At 40.6% G+C, this 17,802-nt stretch overlaps 2 protein-coding genes and 1 long non-coding RNA gene across 3 annotated transcripts in view; 2 read left to right on the forward strand and 1 right to left on the reverse strand.

Moving 5' to 3' along the window:
* Nucleotides 1–799: 799 nt before the first annotated feature.
* LOC147798849 (ficolin-1-like) overlaps nt 800–17,802 on the reverse strand; it is an 81,596-nt gene continuing 64,593 nt past the window's right edge. Inside the window, exon 6 of the mRNA XM_087137539.1 lies at nt 800–4,695. Coding sequence (XP_086993665.1) covers nt 4,409–4,695 — 287 coding nt within the window. The 3' untranslated portion in view covers nt 800–4,408. The remainder of the gene's footprint in view (nt 4,696–17,802) is intronic.
* Nucleotides 8,569–9,538, forward strand: LOC147798850 (uncharacterized). Its single transcript, XM_087137544.1, has one exon. It carries the CDS (start codon nt 8,940–8,942, stop codon nt 9,441–9,443), a length of 504 nt encoding a protein of 167 aa, XP_086993670.1. The 5' UTR covers nt 8,569–8,939; the 3' UTR covers nt 9,444–9,538.
* On the forward strand, nt 11,424–15,971 carry LOC147798851 (uncharacterized). The gene is made up of 5 exons (XR_015425526.1): nt 11,424–11,938; nt 12,674–12,809; nt 13,441–13,514; nt 14,154–14,250; nt 14,731–15,971. It is a non-coding gene; the product is annotated as an uncharacterized LOC147798851 (long non-coding RNA).

The raw sequence follows: 17,802 nt of genomic DNA on the forward strand, positions 1-17,802 counted from the left end.
TTTCCTTTTCTGTTTATTCATTGCTGGCTAAGAAACTCATGGCAATAAGCCAACAAGAAAGCTCAGGGACGTTATAAAAGCGCAGAATTTTGGTTTTCTTGTTCAAATAGAAAAACCGAAAGATGTTGTCCTTGACGGACAACACAGTAACAATGCCCTCAGTAGTTCGTAAGCAAGGAAAATTTTAACCCTAAAAGAACCCCTCCCCTCGACATTTTTCTCCGATATTTCCGCAATGCATTTTTTGTTTCAGGTGCTGGACCTTTAGCAGTTTTTAAAGTAACTCTTTAAAACAAAAATCGAACATTCTATTTTCGGGCAGTGCGCATTGCTCCGAGACGGGTCAGCCAAACATGTATACGAATACTTTTTCACGCATCGCTGCTCAATGCACGTGAAGGCTACTAGCACACATATAGCCATGAACTTCAAATGACCGTAACAATAAAACTGCATGTCTGATTGAATCAAACTTACATAATTGTAATGATAAGGATGCTCTGGCGCATGCGAAAGGACACTTGTATTATTTTTTCAAACACCACAGCAGTAAAGGGAGTTTTTTGGCCCCCTAATATTCAGATGTCAAGTGACCTGAGACCTCGTGATGAATTAGATTGCCAGCTATGTTAGCGCCCTCTGGTTGGTGCATATAGGTCCAAAAATGGCACAAGGTCGAGGAGCACAGCCTTGTCCAGTGCTGGTCGTTTACCGTGCGTACTGGAGTTCCCTCTGCAGTGCTGTGGCAAAATGACAAAAATGACAAAACACATAAACCACATAATTGCTTCATTAAAACTCAAGTGAACTATAATATTTATTACATGCCAATTTTCATTTCTAATTCGTATGGATGAGCTTAGTCATACGGTTCGGGAAATTGTGGCTTCCCATCGGAGTCTCCTCATTGCAACTATCTTCAATTCTAGACGTTGCATTTTGAGCTCAACACATTTCCACTAATTTGCAAATATACATGTAGCACTCTTGCTGGTTCTGACTACACTCCCCCCTCCCTTTAGTTGACCTATGAGTATTGTACATTTCATTCCGTGTATTGCGTTTCCCGTACTCTAGCTCTAACGACTCATACCATTTTCTACTTTATTTTACTTTTTTATAGCTCTTTTACACTTTTAGGAGAGTTAGTTTACTTTTAAACTTCTTAGATCAAGCATTAGATAATTACAAATACAGAACTAACACAATATACTGCACAGTACTTTTATACTGACTTTTCGTCTGAAGGTAGCCTACACCTCAATGTGGGGTGCAAATTTGCAGGGCAAAGTTGTGGGTGTGCACTCATATAAATCGGATCGTTTAGGGGTGACATCCTTTATGGAAAATGGAGGGGTGAACAAAATAAGCAAAAAAGGAAAGAAAGGGAGGAATGGGAAAAACAATTGTCAATTTGTTGAAAATACCTCAGAAGTGACCTTGAATCTGCGATGGTTTGTCAGTTTGCTACAAATCCTGGCGAAGCCTGTTATTAGTGCTGGCTCCAAAGGGAGCCGATTGAGAAATTAAGATCTGTTCTTGCTTAATAGGACACGCGTTTCCCCTTTCATCACCACTCCGTTATGCAAGCCAAAGCTATCAACCTGGAGTTCCAAGAACACGCACTGGGATCGGTTGGGTTTCCCCCAGTCAGTTATAATTGCCAGTTTCACTGGGTTTTACACTGCGGCGGACTCCCATTATTAGTGTGAATTGACATTCGTCGTGCCATCTGGATGCAGATTTCCAAGAAAATGAACGATTCAACTCTCGCAAATGCAATTTTGAATTTTTTGTATACCTGTAGGGAATGTCTTATTAAGTTTAATTCAGTTCACGCAGCTTCTGTGGGAGTGACACTAGGATGAAGATTTTCTTCTTAAGCACTTTGTATATGCAACACAGAAATCAGTACACCAGTTCATACATTAATGAAATCTGGAGGACGCATGGAAGGGCGTTGCGCTCTAAGGGTGGCGGAGCATTTGTGATCAGCAGACTGATAAACCATCACGTAGACCGTGTCAATTCTAAGGTATTTTCATTGATATTGCTGATTTCCAGTACCTTTCTTTTATTTCTAATCTGATCACTAGATAAATGGGTCATTTCCATGTCAAATCAATCCTTAGAATGGAAAACTTTACCCTCTCAAAATTGGTTCATTTTGGTGTAACTAAAATTTCAAGTTTTAGCCCTGTTGGACTAACATTTTCTGAGCTACAGACCACAATTTTTGGTTGTGACCATATCACGCTAATCACTTAGCCAAATTGTCTGAATGTTGGTGTCTTATTGAAAAGTAAATTGTGTAGAGAATCCAAATTTGTTATTTTGGGCATGATTTTTTTACAATAACATTGTCCTGGAATTAGACTTTGTATATCACACGACCTTGAGTTTAATTTGGATAAAAATATAAGCCATATGTTTCCTCAAAATATTTAAAAATTGAGGTGTCATATTTTTTTCTTTTCCAGGTCCTCTCAGAGTTTGCATACTTGAAGCACAAATGTGATATTGCAATGAAATTTATATTAAATGTACAAGTAAATGGTAAAACATCTGCCATCACTGACTGAACAGATCACACTACAATTAGCGAGTTTCCATCTGTAAAAAAAAAATCACTACTTAACGCTTGGCTGTGCTATAGCAATACAAAACAAGAATGAAGAATACTTTATCAGCCCCTGTCAACATGAAGAGGATTCTGCGTTGCCTACAAAAAAGTACCCGTGATGGGATAGGAGGAGAATCCGACGTAGAGACTGGTCACGAGAGCTAGTCTGCAGCGCCTATAATGACCACATTCTGACGGGGGGATGCTATCATTGATTTCTACAAGAATAATATCTCTAGCATCCACCCTTTTTAATGTGACACCTTAAGATGTAAGTGAGGGCAAAGATTGTGAAAGGGACACTGCAGTATCGTACGTTTGTTCCTGTCTCCAATATCTGCATTACATTTGTACAAGTTGAATGACCAAGTAATCACTCCGGATACAGTGCCAATTTAAGACAGTAATAATGCAATGTCAGAACCTTAACCAACAGTGCAACTGACAACAAGGAATACAGCCTTTTCTGCTGCCGTTATGATGGATCGACATGGATTAATGGCAAATGTGGATTCCTTACACTATTATTACACTACAAATATTAACAAATTTGACTATTTTATTAGGGAAATATAAGGGTCATTTGAAAATGGTGTTCAACCCCATTTCGGCGAACCTGGCCAAAATTCTGGTCCATAGCATGAAAACCATTGGTCCGACAGGCTAAAATTTAAAATTTCAGCTTTGAATGACCTGCACCTGAAGGGACGGTATACAAGTTTCACAGTTAGAATTCAAAGGAAATTTTGACAGCGGAATATTTTATGGAGTAACCTTTTCTTAATAGCAGCATGAAGTGATCTTTTAGTGCTTCAATGCGTTTACAGGGTAAATCTCTGATTTGCCAAAAGCAAGTCCGGTAAAATTAAAATGAAATCTTCAATTCAGGTATTAAATCCCCTTAAACCATCGTAAGTAGGCTCTATAAGTACTGCCAGTTGACCCGCTATTACGTCATTTACTTTTTCACCAGTGTTTTGAGGAAACTCAAGTTGAAAAGTAAAAATAACTCTGAAGCAACGCTTGGTGGCAGAGTGTATTGTGGATCACACCGCACGTTGGTCATCTTACTACAAAATTAATGTACGTTACTCCATAAAATATTTCTTATCATCTTCACACTAATGTTTCATCTTTTATAAGCTTGATTTCTGGATTTTTTTACACTACACTTTACACAACTCGATCGGAATTGATTTGGAGTATCATAGACTCCCCTATTTCTTCCTGTTCCGCCCAGTGACGTAATAGGCTACTGCTTGCCAGGTAATTGTAAACCTGCTAATCTATTTGGGTGTATTTACAGAAAAATGATATCGTTGAGCAAAATTCCTATTTTGTATTTCTTGTATTTAAAGTTAGAAATCTGTATAAATTAAAGTATAAGATAATAGGGTCGTCAAAGCATGTAGCAGACAGCGTGAACGTCGAATGCGTTTTCATTCGCTCTAATTTCCTCAAAACTCTACATTTCCGTTTCTCCCACTTTTTTAGGTGCACACAAAAAGGTTCATTAAGTGAAAAGGTATTGTTGTCATCTCCATATTGTTTCCTGACGGATCAGGGTGACTGGCTACCAGTGGGAATCTTAGTCACTCCACAAACTGCTAAGTTAATTTGCCTTGCTCCTCAGTGATTGATTGGGGAGCACGTTGCTTTATAAGAGTGTGATAACTCTTACTACTCCCATTCCAAGAAGATTTCAACGCGTAGCCAAGCCCCTGTAATAATCGTTGCAATATCGAGAGTCCTTTTTGCACAAAATAAATGAAATCAAACAGGCATTTACCCTTTTCGCATTTTCATTTCACTTGTGAATATTATGTCACCCGGCCCAACGCCTTTCCATGTTAGAAAAGCAGGATTAGTAGACCCACCCCTAGTTGTGGAATATTCGCCATTGAGGTTACTTGTCACGTCTGGATTAAAATTAAAACCAGTGGTAGGTTGGCACTTATTGAACCACCAGCCTCCGTGGTGCTTCTCAGCGCAGTTGCTGCCAGCATCGTTGTCGTTTTCTTGGTCATAGGTTGAGAAGTCTTGGTTATTGTGCTTGGTCGTGAGAGAGTCACCTGGATGTACCAACAAGAACACATCATATACAAACTGAATAAGCATACATACAGCCACACGTTCATAATGATATCTTCATTCGGCTGCTACAGGATCTTTACAATTAAATGTTTACTACAACCTTTGAACATGTACCTCAGTTGCAATTGATTATGCTATTTTCATTTTGTTTTTATTGTTTGGCGCCTGAGGACTTTTATGCTAAAGGATATATTTATTCTGTCGTCTTCCAAACACATGTAAAAAGCCCCCAAATTTACCCGCCCTCACACAAAGGACATAAAAAGTATACATAACGAAATTCCCTAAGGGTGTAAAGCTGTTAAAAGTTTGTCCAAAAACAAGGCATTGCATTGAACCTTTAATAAGCCTGTTTATGTGAGAGAACCGAGCAGATGACATTGTGAAATGTTAATAACATCAGGTACAAAAGAAGAGAAAACATACGAAAAACAAATCTATAGGAAACACCACGACTTGCAGTAATTGTAAACTTGTGGGTGGAATATTTCTCTGTAAGGATTAAACTCGAGTATATCTACAACTACCCACCTGCCTGCACTTCCACCACCAGTGCCATTTGTCATGAGCCATCCAATCTAATAACTAATTAATCTTGATCAGTTTCAATTTTTTAATTAGAGCGTCCTGCTCCTAATTCAGACTGGAAGGCTGGCGGGGGGCAGTGTACAAGTGCGATTTTGTGATTCTAGTTAATTAATAAAAATAATTTTAACACTCCGGAATCTTTGAATGTGCGTGTGTGTGTTTATGGGACTAGCAGGTGGGGACCACACGATTTAGAAAGAAAACAATTCTGAATTTAAACGAAACTAGTTTTTTTTCTAGGTGAACCCTTTTCCAGAAGAATCTGAAGTGAAATATCGATCTATTGGAGGGAAGGAATTTCACTCAAATTTATCCTTTCATTTTTCAATCTGAGGAAATGAATTTTCACTCCAATGGAGTAATTTTTAACCTTTAGAATTTAAATCATGACAAAAAAGTGAAAGGGCATCGCATTTCGATCCTTGCAGATTCTTTTTCAAGGTCAGAATGACTAGTGGACTGAGCCACCGAGCAAGGAACCAAACAAGCATGGTGGCATGGAGAAAAAAATGGTAGCTGGATAAAGGGGCTAGTAAGGGTAAAGGGAACTGCGTAAAAGGCATGAGGGATGTGAGATAGGAAAGGATGAAAGAACAAAATAACATAATGGAAGACGCTGGACAATAAAAGGGGTGGATTATCAGAAAAAGAAGCAAAGGAGGGAAAGGAGTGTTAACTAGCAGTTCCCTTCTTCGAATGTTCAGGCCCGTGAGGTTGCATGGTCTGGAGGCGTTTGATCCACCGTCTTTCCGTGCTGAAGGGAACGGCATCCGTGCGGTGTGCTGGTGATTCTATGCTCTGTATGATCATATCAGAAATGGAATGTTCATAGAAAGGTTGAAGTAATGGCTGAAAGAGGTATCTAGTGGCTTGATGTTGACTGTGGATCTATGGCCATAGAGTCGTGAGAGTGTTCTTGGCCTCTCCAACATACTAAACATTGCACACCCTACGAGAGATAAGATATGTGACATTAGAAGAGCTACGAATTGTGATGCCTTTGGCTCTTGTTAGTGCTACCGGTTGCTTGCTTCTTGTCTCTGTCCACTTATCCTTTTGCCATTGAGAAATAATCTGCTAAGATCAAAACGTCGATTTGTGTCTCAGGTCAATGTAGCAAGGAAACAGTTTGCATCATTTTGTATTCATGCAGGCACCGAGTTACCACAAAAACTAGCCAATCTTGAGTTCTACGATCGTCTGAAAGGACATGATGAGCCAAGACAGAGACAGAATGCAAAGTTGGACAACAGAGGAGCACATTAGAAATCCCTTAATTCGGAGACGTAATTGGTCCCCCGAAACAGTCTCCTATAACTGACATTTTTAAGACGGAAGTTTGAGTGGAATTTAAAAAGACAGCATGCACGTGCACTATTCCAATCGATTCTTGGTTCCCCACATTTTTTGAGCAGAAAAAAGTAGCTGAAGTTAATGTAACGAATTGTGTACCGTTTAGGTTCAACAGAGGCTTACTACACTGTTCATTGGCGATCGTCCCCCCCCCCAGACTCCCACGTGTAATTCCTTAGGTAAACGGTGTAATTTTTTATAGCATGTTTAAGCTGCAGCCTATAGGTTCAACAAGGTCTTTTTTTTCTTTTTCTTTTTCTTTTTCTTTTGAATCCACTGGTTCCCAAGTCTCAGCAGGGTGCGGCAATGGGAGGTTCCAACCTAACCTAAAATATATTTTTCTGTTTCTGGAAACAATAATCTTTTGGTTTTGTCTTCAAGTATTGTGAATCCTGCAATTTCAGGGACAGTCTCGGAGTTCCAATGTGCTCCCAACACTGTCAGATGGCACTTAAAAGTGTTCAGTATTAAAGCAGGATTCACCCAGAATCCTTTAGTCCGAAATTTCTCCAAGATAGGTGAGTTCATACACAATACACGAATAGCGATAACATAGCCCCGTTTTCCTAATAAAGCTTTGGGTAGACGGAATACATGTTTCATTCTCTCCATTGCAGGCACACGTTGTCGAGTCATGGGACTAGACCAGCTTTTTTATGATAAAAATAAACAACTGTCCATAGTCTGCTATCATTGCTTAACACTGATCTCACTGGGATCTATCGTCCTGAGTAAAAGATCGAGCTGCCTGTAAAATGTTGAGGCAGTGCAGCAAAGGAGGGCGCTGTTACTGCACTGCACTGCAGTGGAAAAAAATTGACGTACACGTTTCAAATTCAAATCGATGCGCGTGCTGACCTGAGACAAGAGACTTTTTTGGCTGTAAGTACATAACGATCGGCGACTACGTCACTAATATGAATATCTGAAGCATTTCGATCAAAATCTCCTGAACTGGAGCGTGGTATCATTGCAATATTTAAGACCAGTTTTAAGAGTTATTGTGTGAAGACCTGCAAATGCAAAAAGCAAACTTATTCATTAGATCATATCAAAATCATTCGAAAAGGGAAAATAAAATTTAAAAACCTGAACACTTAAACTACACCTTTAACCTTACACTGTGTATCTGTGATTTGTAGAGTGGCACCTTGGACATATTCAATTGAATTTAAACGTTTTGATTCCGTAATTCGTTTCTAGAGTAGTGGTTTGAGTTTGATTGTATATGGGCACAAACATTTGAATTCTGAAAGGAAAGGTTAATGTTTAAAATGTAGTCGTGGTTGAAAGTTTGCTCATACCATAAAGGAAGGAGGTTCCTCCATGCTCATACTATACACACTGTTTAAAATAATCTGAAGCCTATATGCGGTATCAAATGATTTATTGCTACTGGGCAGCATATGTGGACATGGGGTCGCGATCACGCTAGTATGTAATAGAGCGTGTATATATAACTATTCGATAGGCTCGCAATTCACTCTCGGTCCAGCAGCCTATCGTACCATTCAAACATCCCTCCCTCCCATAATAAAAAAATTCCCAAATTCAATTCGATACCAAGGGTAGCGCAACCCCGCTGATCGCCCTGGATGCGCCCACGTCCCCCCCCCCCCGGGGGGTGGGGTGGGGTTCGTGGCCACAGAGTGCCAACGCCCAGATGTTGGACTGGCGTTCAGCAACGAATTATTCTCCGGTCTTTGTTTCGCCCAAAGTCGTTTATATTGTCTTTTCCTTTTTGGCTATCCGAAATTGACGAAATTCATTTTACTTTTGTTTTTATCACGTTACAGGCTGCGGTTACGCAGCAGGTCTGGGCTGTGTGTAAAATCATATGAATCGCTGATCGAGCACTGATTTAATATTATTAAAATATCTTAACTGCATACTTTGATTTCCTCATTCAAGCCCACAATTTGGAATTTTCGACTTGTGCCAATGAAAACCTGATATCGGGCATGCCGAACCCGACTGCTTTGCGGTTATTTTACTGGTTTCTTTCTCAACAGTGGCATGGAATGAACTATCCGCCTCCCTATAAGACCCCGGGCTGATCTCTCTGGCCACCGCTAACCTACCAGATCTCCTCCTGTCAGCCAAGGCCCCGGCAACAACCAAGAAATACCTAGCCAGCTGGAAGAGGTGGGAGCAGTGGGCATCTTCAAAACCCTGTGGCACTATACGTTTCCCCTTCAGCCATTTCATTTCTCGCTCTACCTAGCGGAGCTCGCTATATCTGCGCCAAATCCGTCGCCGAATCTGCCGCAGCGTCCGTCAAATGGATACACAGCCTGGCTGGTATGACATCCCGACAGACAATCCCATGATTAAGACTGCGCTACAAGGATTCAAGCGTCTTAGCTACTCCCCGACTACTCGAAAAGAACCCATCACAGCAGACGAATTGTTTCATCTGTTCACCCAGCTTGGTCATCCGCAAGCCTCCTTGGCCGAGCTACGAGTACTGTTTATATGTGTCATCTCGTACGCAGGATTCTTGCGTTTCAACGACCTCATCCACATCATGAGGGAAAACTGTTCAATTACGTCAGACCGCCTTACTTTCCACCTCGCATCCTCTAAGACGGACCAGTTCCGGCAGGGTGCTGACATTTTCATTGCCAGAACAGGTTTACCTACATGCCCGGTCGCTCTTGCCGAGCGTTACTTAGCCGCAATGGGCGATCCTCCTGATTCACCAATCATAAGGAGAATTGTCAGCTCTAAAAAGGTCTCAAATCCTCTACTCGTCCTATTAGATATACTCGCACCAGAGAAATAGTATTAGAGGCTTTGTGTCCTATTGTCCCAGATGCATCAAAATATGGCCTTCATAGTTTTCGATCAGGCGGTGCTTCTGCCGCCTTCAATGCTCACATTTCACCATTCTTGACCTCAAAGCATGGCAGGTGGAAGTCGGAAAGCGCTAGAAATGGTTACCTTAAGTTAAATTCCACTTCGGCCCTACTAGCGTCGAAATCATTAGCAATTTGACATAAATCCTCCTTAATCGCGCAATTTAATCTTGCAGTAAGAGCACGGCTTGCTCATTCTGTTCCTAACATCTTGTTGGCGTCCAGATCAGTACAAATTATTCAAATTTATTCTGCCTGCAATTCCACATAGGATTTGCGTTTCATGGCACGACATTAAACTGATTCCTAGTTGTCAGGGTTGCTTATACAGAGTTGGTTTAAGCGAGTTAAAGATTGAGACGGTTTAAGGATTGAATGATTAAAGGAACATGGATGAACCAAAGTGCAATTTTGTAGCAGTATTCGTTCTGTTTTGGTTGTTTATTAGAAGGTAGAAATAGAAAAGAAATGAATTTTCTGACGTAAGAGTGAAGAAAGGACAGTGTCAAGGGGCTGAGAAATCACTTTTGTCCGTGCAGTTGAGCTGGACAGATCGATTCATATTTGGCTCTCAGTGAATTCACTTTCAAGCAAGCCCACGTCCTCCCCTCCCAGCTACCTGCAGATTTGAAATTTAAAGATGTTCAAATTGCTTTGACAATTCAAAGAATAGGCCAAAGTGCTGTTACATTGGCGCACACCAGGAATTGCCCTTCATATATATGTGGCATGTCTTGGTCAACGTAGATTTCAAAAGCCAGCTAGCTACGTAGAACAAATGAAAATTGTGAGTACAACTACGAGTCTCTGTCTTGTTTTTCTTTGTCTCCTGCGTATGGTTGATGCACCTAACAAGAAAATTACATACACAGACAACACTTGCAAGAACTAATGGGGGACGACTTGGCCCAGGGACGATTTGACCCGGGAACGATTTGACCAGGGTTTCAATTTTGGGGGACAACTGTACTCGAGCAAAGATCTTATATAGCGACGAAGGCGCCGCTGCGCGGCGCTATACGATCTTTGAGCTCGAGGACGCTAAACCCATTTCCGTGGCGAAGCATGTACCTGTACATTATCATGTACATTAGTTTTCACGGTTTACCGTCACTTCGCCCCATTTCCATGTTACCCCTAACCACTTCGCCCCATTGCCCGATCCTTACGTCGCCCATCCCCACATCGCCCCATCCCCACATCGGCCCATCCCCACTTCGCCCCATCTCCACTTCGCCCCATTTCCACTTCGCCCAATCCCACCTCGCCCCATTGTTACAAGCCTCTTCAAAAATGGTCGAGGTTTTCCACCGTGACGACATGAAACGACATTTAGGTATTATAGAAAACTCTACGGCATTAAATTAATGTCACCTGAGTTGTCCATTATGGTGAATTAATGCATATGGTTGGACTCAGCATCGGGGTGAATTCCCATCCTCTTCAAGTTTATTTCAAAGCGACACACACAATTCTGTTCACATCATTCTCGTAATTGTCGGTGCATCTGGACAGTTGTACCCGGGCGATCGGATAAAGCTTGGCGCACAGCGGGAAATTTTGTGGAAATATGCTCGCTTCAAGTACGAGCAAAACAGCCTAAATGAAACTGATGAAATAAATAAATACAAACATAGACAAGATACTAAGAGTTAACGTGAAGAAATCTTGCAAACATCGATTTTTTTCGATGCGTGACGGATCACGTACATGAATGGTCGCCGCGGCATGAATAGACTGGTCGCCACACTCCATCACGCATTCTTTTTACACGGGTTTTTGTTTTTACTGTAGCGACAACAAAACACAAAAAAATTGGGTCGGGAAATCTGAACCATTGTTTAGGCCTTTGAAAGTTGGATTATTCGATCGTTATTTGCGTACTCAAACGTCGATGTTTTTACTTGTTGCATCTAGGCCTATGCCTCCGCTACTGAAGAACAGAATGAACGATTATCAATGGGGCGAAGTGGAAATGGGGCGAATGGTAATCGGGCGAAGTGGCTAGGGGCGAAGTGGTAATAGGGTTAAGTGGAAATGGAGCGAATGGTAATCGGGCGAAGTGGCAAGGGGAGAAGTGGAAATGGGGCGAAGTGACCTACAACCGTTTTCACGAGACATGTTAGTAGTGCCACCGGAGTTGGCACTACTAACGAAAGTTACAGGAAGATTCTCCCTCTGAAGCTTCATCTTCTTCCCCTAAAAAGCTCTGGGCTAGATAAAGATTTTGTTCTGGAAGATCCTCAAGACTCTCATAACGCTGAGTCTGGCAATGCCTGGTGTGTTGCCTGCAGTGTAAGGCTGTGTGTTAACTTGCATGCATCATGGACATGATGGAGGAAAGTTGAGTTGTTCGTCACTCGACATGGGAAATGTGTCGATGTCAAGGATAAGCTGTTACAGGCAGAAATTTCTGATGGAGGTAAGCTGCCTAACTATTACATTGCAGTCAGGCAAGGGCATGTTGATTGAAGTAGCTTTCAAAATTAAATAAATAATAATTTACACTGTAGGTCTATATTGGTATTTTAATTTTAGCCCATCATGCCAACCACTGAAGCTATTTCTAGTAACTTCAACGACTGGACCTTTTCCATGAAATATACAAATAAAGCAGGAGCATGCACATTACTACCACAGGTTTGCAAAGTTGCCATCAATCTACAGACGTAACAATACAAATCCTCATGCTGTAGTCTGATTCAATCTGACCAGAACTGGCAGCATAAGCAGTAGACCCATAAACAAGGCCCTTCTCTTGGGTCCTGGATATAGATACATGTACACTTTTTAAAGATTCACCCACTGACACCCGCATATTCCCTTAAAAGGACAACCTGCAAATGGCAGGTCGCATTAGTAATGAACGTGATGGTGGAATTTCAGCTCATAAAATGTAGCGAATGTCAGTGGGTGAAACGTTTGAACATTTGAAAGCTGTTTTTATACCTCCATCCTGGACCCAAGCATTGGCAGAGTACACGAAGAGCCCTGATTAAGGGTCCACATTAAGCAGCAGCCTTTATTTGGACTGATAACACAGACAGTACAAACCATCGTTCCAAAAGTGTCTAGCAACCAATAGCATTTAACAAAATGGTTAGAGGGCTACGAGCACAAGCAAGATGGTTTAAATTGTATTTTCTTTGTTAAGCAGCAGAGAGCAAAAGAGACGAGAATGTCTTGATACACATTTGGGACAAAGATTGTGTCGCTCTGGAGGTTCGATATCGCACCTCTTGTTACAAATCACACACTCAGTTCCTGACAAGGAAAAGCAAGGACCCTAAAGGGTAAGCTGTAGACAATATTTGAATGATGTGTTTTCCTATTTTTACTCAGGTTAAAAATAGTTTCTTTATTTGGGGGAATATGAAACAATTTTGGCCTCATGTCTTTCAGTGCCCATTATCATTATTTTAGGCTCCTTTAAAAATTAGGGTCGTGTTCATAATCCTGGTGAATAATGCTGACAATAGTGAAGGAAATCATCTTTAAATTTCACTCAAAACTCTGATTAAAACCACAATTTGTGATGATTGGAAACCATCACTTGTTCCAGCTCCCACTGTGCTGTAGTGTCCTCATTTGCATGTCAGACACTTTTTTATAACTGTTGGCTCATATCAATTCCATCCAAACCTTTTAGTATTGGCAAGTTGAAGTACATACATGCAAAATTTGTTGTACTCGTAGTTATCTTTCGTGCAGGGCAATCTGAACAGTTGCAAGTAAGTGCCCGCATATCACCAGTCTGACTCATTGAATTGAACAAGCATAATTCCACAGTAAGGCCAAGTCACTCCTTCCCATTTTTCTCTTCCATTTTCTCAAAATAGGTTCAAGGGGTTGTGATATGGGAAGATCTGTTTGGAAGAAGTGACCTGTATAAAAAGCGTTATTTACTGTCTGATTGTATTAAAGGAGTGAACTTCAGATGGAGCACCAAGAGACCTATGAGATGTTCAATAGAGATAGTGATTGATAGCCAGGAAATCGTGAGTATTATGTCGAAGATTGATTAACTATTTGTAACAGTGAGTAAGACGCATGGTGGAACTGACCTTCAATCGACCGGTATGATGATTGACAGTTAGTCAAATTGCCCAGTGCTTACACTGCTAATAAAATGTTCAAATCAACAACTATTGACATTGCATTTGGAAAGAGGTGTTGCATGGGCAGTCTGTGATACCTACTCTTCAGCTAATAATGTATTTATACATGTACATCAGTAGAAGGTAAATTGAGCTGTTGAAGGATCATGTGCATGATCTATCTCATAAATGTACTCTTTCGTCTGCTCCAGTCATGCCATAGTAGCTCTTGTTTTCGTCAAATATGTGTAATAGGATGAATTTTGTGCCCCCCATTTTTTTGAAATGCTAACTCCCCCAGAGTTAGGTCATGCAGTTTCTTAGAAATGTGTGGGTTGCTTGGCAGCACGTGTGGGCAGGTTGGTAGCAGAACTTGCAACCAACCACAAGAGTCCTTGAGGAGGAGCAGATAAATTCAGTGGCCAGTGACCCTCCACTCCACTTGGCTACTGGACTCAACAGAGACTGTTCTGTTGTCTCTGTGATCTCTCCTTGCATTGAACCTGCCACAATTACATATTCGTCCCTGTCCTGCTCTAGGCAAAGACACCACTAGTACTGAGGCACAAGAGTAACATCAGTGAGCCTATTGAGCTGCATACACTACTGGACAGTGAGTGACTTGGAGCGGAGTCAGGTAAATTCTGTTCCCCACACCTGATTTACTCAAGCCAGGGAAGGAGAGATTGTGCAATCGAGCCCTACACACCATCTGCGCGTAGCCAACGATCCTCGGAATTCATTCAAGTCCCCTTGAAGTCCTTTAACTGCAAGCTCCCTAGCTTATTGCCAAGTGAAGCCAAGACAAGTCATCCCCAACTTCAACACATCTTCAAGCTGGGCCCTTTATTTATTTTTTTTGTTGATTGATAATTATCTTCTGTGAACAGAATCCCTGTTTTTTTTCTTGTTATTTTTAAATATATGTATCCTTTAGATTTAGGATATTTGTATTTTGTATTATCTTAGCCGGAAACGCACTAATCTCCACTGGTTGGCTGACAATAAAATGGCGTAAACTAGTAAACAAATAAATAATGTAAGCAGGTGTCATAATTTTCATATTATGCCCGCTACATATTCACCCATCTAATTTTAACTATTTCTTCTAATACAGAAGTGACATGTTGAAGTGCTGGCTCAAAAGAGATTATCCTGAGCTCTGCTCCAACAAGCCTCTCTGGGGAAACAAGTATGGGATTGTCAACTCCTCCACATTGTCATCAAGAACTTTGGCCGAATGTTTGGACACTTCAGAGCATGATTCATTAACCGACATGTCTGACTTGGAAACTGGTACAGATGCTCCCACCTTTTCATACGCTGTTACGGGACAGAATGACTCTGTACTTGATGATTTTTGATGGATAAAAATGAAAAAGATGCTCCAGGGTTCCAATTTGCAGCCCTTTCAGTATTGCCTTTTCAAGGAAGCACAAATCATCTTGATTTCGTAGCTGCCCTGTTCAGTAGAGTTGCTACCTTTACCTTTGCATTGTGCAATTTTATTCATAAAACAGCATTAGATCTGAATTAAATGTGCTCTTTTGATAATCAATGTAACCGGTGAGATTAACCTTTTTGGGACATGTTCCTAAATGCCTTGTTTCAGGATCGTAAGACCTGTTCCAGATAATAACACCAAAGTATGAATTAGTCATTTGATTTGGATTTTGGAATTGGATTCCATTTTTAGCACAAATTGATTGGCTCAAACAAGGGGGGGGGGCTCGGTCGGAAACATAATTACATTAGGAGTACGTTGAGTGAAGTTCACTACATGTACATTGTATTTCCCCTGCTGTCAGCTATTTATTACATTTTCATCTCCATTTTGGACATCACAGCCCCCTGGTATCTGTACCATACAAAACTAATTAACTCTCCTTTTGCATTTTATTTTTTCATTCTAAGACGCCAGATTGTGAAATATTTGGAGACCAGAATAACAATGGTGGTGTCTGCCAGATCAAAAATCTTTTAAGAAAAACATAATAAAACCTTTCCGTGGTGTGACCTGACAAAAATCATGTGCCGTCTTTTCTTCATTTGTCACATATACTCATAATATAAATCGAAATTTATAATGTTGAAGATTTGACATGATCGCAGTCCTCTAAATTTAAAGTTTGAAGTGCCCAAACAAAGCCTTCGAAGTGTGTACATGTGCATGCATTACGCATTATAGCAAACTTTGAGATGGAATTACTAAAACACTGCAGGATGTTTTGGAGACGTTTTGACATAACGGTTTGGATGTACAGAACCTCACATCTATGCATTCAAAAAGTATTCCCAGCCTTGCTGGAACGGAACTCATTTCAGTTCATTTAGAGTAAAACAGATTTTTCTCTTCTCCAACCAAACAAGCAAAAGCGACCGGGAGTAACTCCCTCCAGAGCTACTACCTTTTAAGGTCACGCCAGTAACTAGTTCGAGGCATTAAATCACCGTGCAAGCAACCGCGAGTGAACACTACTGATCCACTTAAGTGACAAGGGCCTCCAATGTCCCGCAGTGTTAAATTATTTGAAGCTGCAATTTATTTTGCTTCAAATTGATTAGCCCGCATACTGTTAACCACTTTTCGAGATCTTGTTTGCTTATTCTGTATAGATAATGTTGAGTTAACATATTTTGTATTCTCCTCCACTACACGTACACTGGTTGTGTGTATACGCGCTCACGTTCCCAGGTTTTCAACTGATTCATTCCTGGTCCATTTCTGTCACTGCTTTACACGCCAGTAGTCGAATTGTTCTTTTGCTGGATCCTTTCGTATGCTATTTTTCATAAGCCAATTTGTTTCCTCCGTTGCTTATCAGTGTCACATTTGACCTTTGTGCCACATTGGTTTCGTGGATGTTAATTATTTGCACATGGTTTTTTATCCTGCTCATTTACAGTTTACCATATGCGAGAGTATCATCAAATATACAATTTCAAGTTAGACCCGAATCCGATGTCTCGTGTGCTGGTTGTCTAACTGAATAGGGAGTCCCCATTACTCGCCGAGGCCAGATTAGACATTAAAGTGCACATAACGAAATTCCCCAAGGGTTGTAAAGCTGTTGAAAAGAATGAACAAAGCATTGCATTGACCCTTTAATAAGCTTAAGGAACAGAAACTAGGAGAAGATGACATTGTGAAATATTAATAACATCAGGTAGAAAAGAAGAGCAAACATAAGAAAAACAAATTTGCAAGAAAAACCATGAATTGCAATAATTGTAAACTTGTGGGTGGAATATTCTTCTGCAAGGATTAAACTCGAGTATATCTACAACTACTGTTTACCCACAACTGCTGAAAGTTGGATTTGATTAAGAATGAAATTTGTATCTCCTTGACGAAAAACAAAATCAAGTAGAGGTTCAAGACATCCTTTTCAGTTGGAACAAATGTCAGTGCGATAGCTTTCGTGCCACCAGTTTGTCTTTGCATGTACTTCCGCACCATTCTTGCCATTACACATGTATAACAGTGCAGCGTTGTTTCAGGCATAAGCAGTTCTGTGAAGCTCCAATCTTTGGTATGTCAGGCTCAGATGATGGAATGACACACTTTTTCCATTTCTCATATCACGAAAACAGAAATGAGGACAGGGAATTATCAGCATCAAAGCTAATTGCAACTTGAACTAACTTGAATATTCCCGCTAACTTTATCTTGTAAAGGTCATGAAGTTAATTAGTTCTCGCTACTTGTTTTTGCGTCATCTGTATATGCATCGAAACAACAGCGAGGCTGTGACCACGAACTAACCTTAATTGACATTGAGACATTGTTATCATTTTGCAGTTGTCAAAGATTCTTACAGTTCCTCAGTTTACTGTTAACGAACCGACGCGTAATTGCTCTTGCTGGATTGCATTGATGAATATATTTACCAATCACTGACTTCAAAAATGTGTACTTGTACCACTGAGTGATAATTCCATTCGGCCTGAAAATAATCTAAACCCTCATCATCTATTCCAGCAAACCGACCAATCCCTACCCCATCCCTAAACCCCACACTGTATGAAGGTATTTAGACATCGGTAAGTTTCATTTTTTTTTAATTAGAGCGTCCTGCTCCTAATTCAAATTAGAAGGCTGGCGGCGGGCAGTGTATGAATACGTTTTTGTGATTTTAGTTAATGAAAAACTATTTCAACCCTTTAGGTAATCTTTGGTTGTGCGTGT

The sequence above is a fragment of the Acanthaster planci genome, linkage group LG06 (assembly GCF_054643075.1).
Source record: "Acanthaster planci isolate LZ-2023a linkage group LG06, COTS_SCS, whole genome shotgun sequence".
Taxonomy (NCBI): Eukaryota; Metazoa; Echinodermata; class Asteroidea; order Valvatida; family Acanthasteridae; genus Acanthaster; species Acanthaster planci.

Excerpts from the sequence above, each read along its gene's own strand:
- LOC147798850 (XM_087137544.1), top strand. The coding sequence starts at position 8,940 with ATGGATACACAGCCTGGCTGGTATGACATCCCGACAGACAATCCCATG.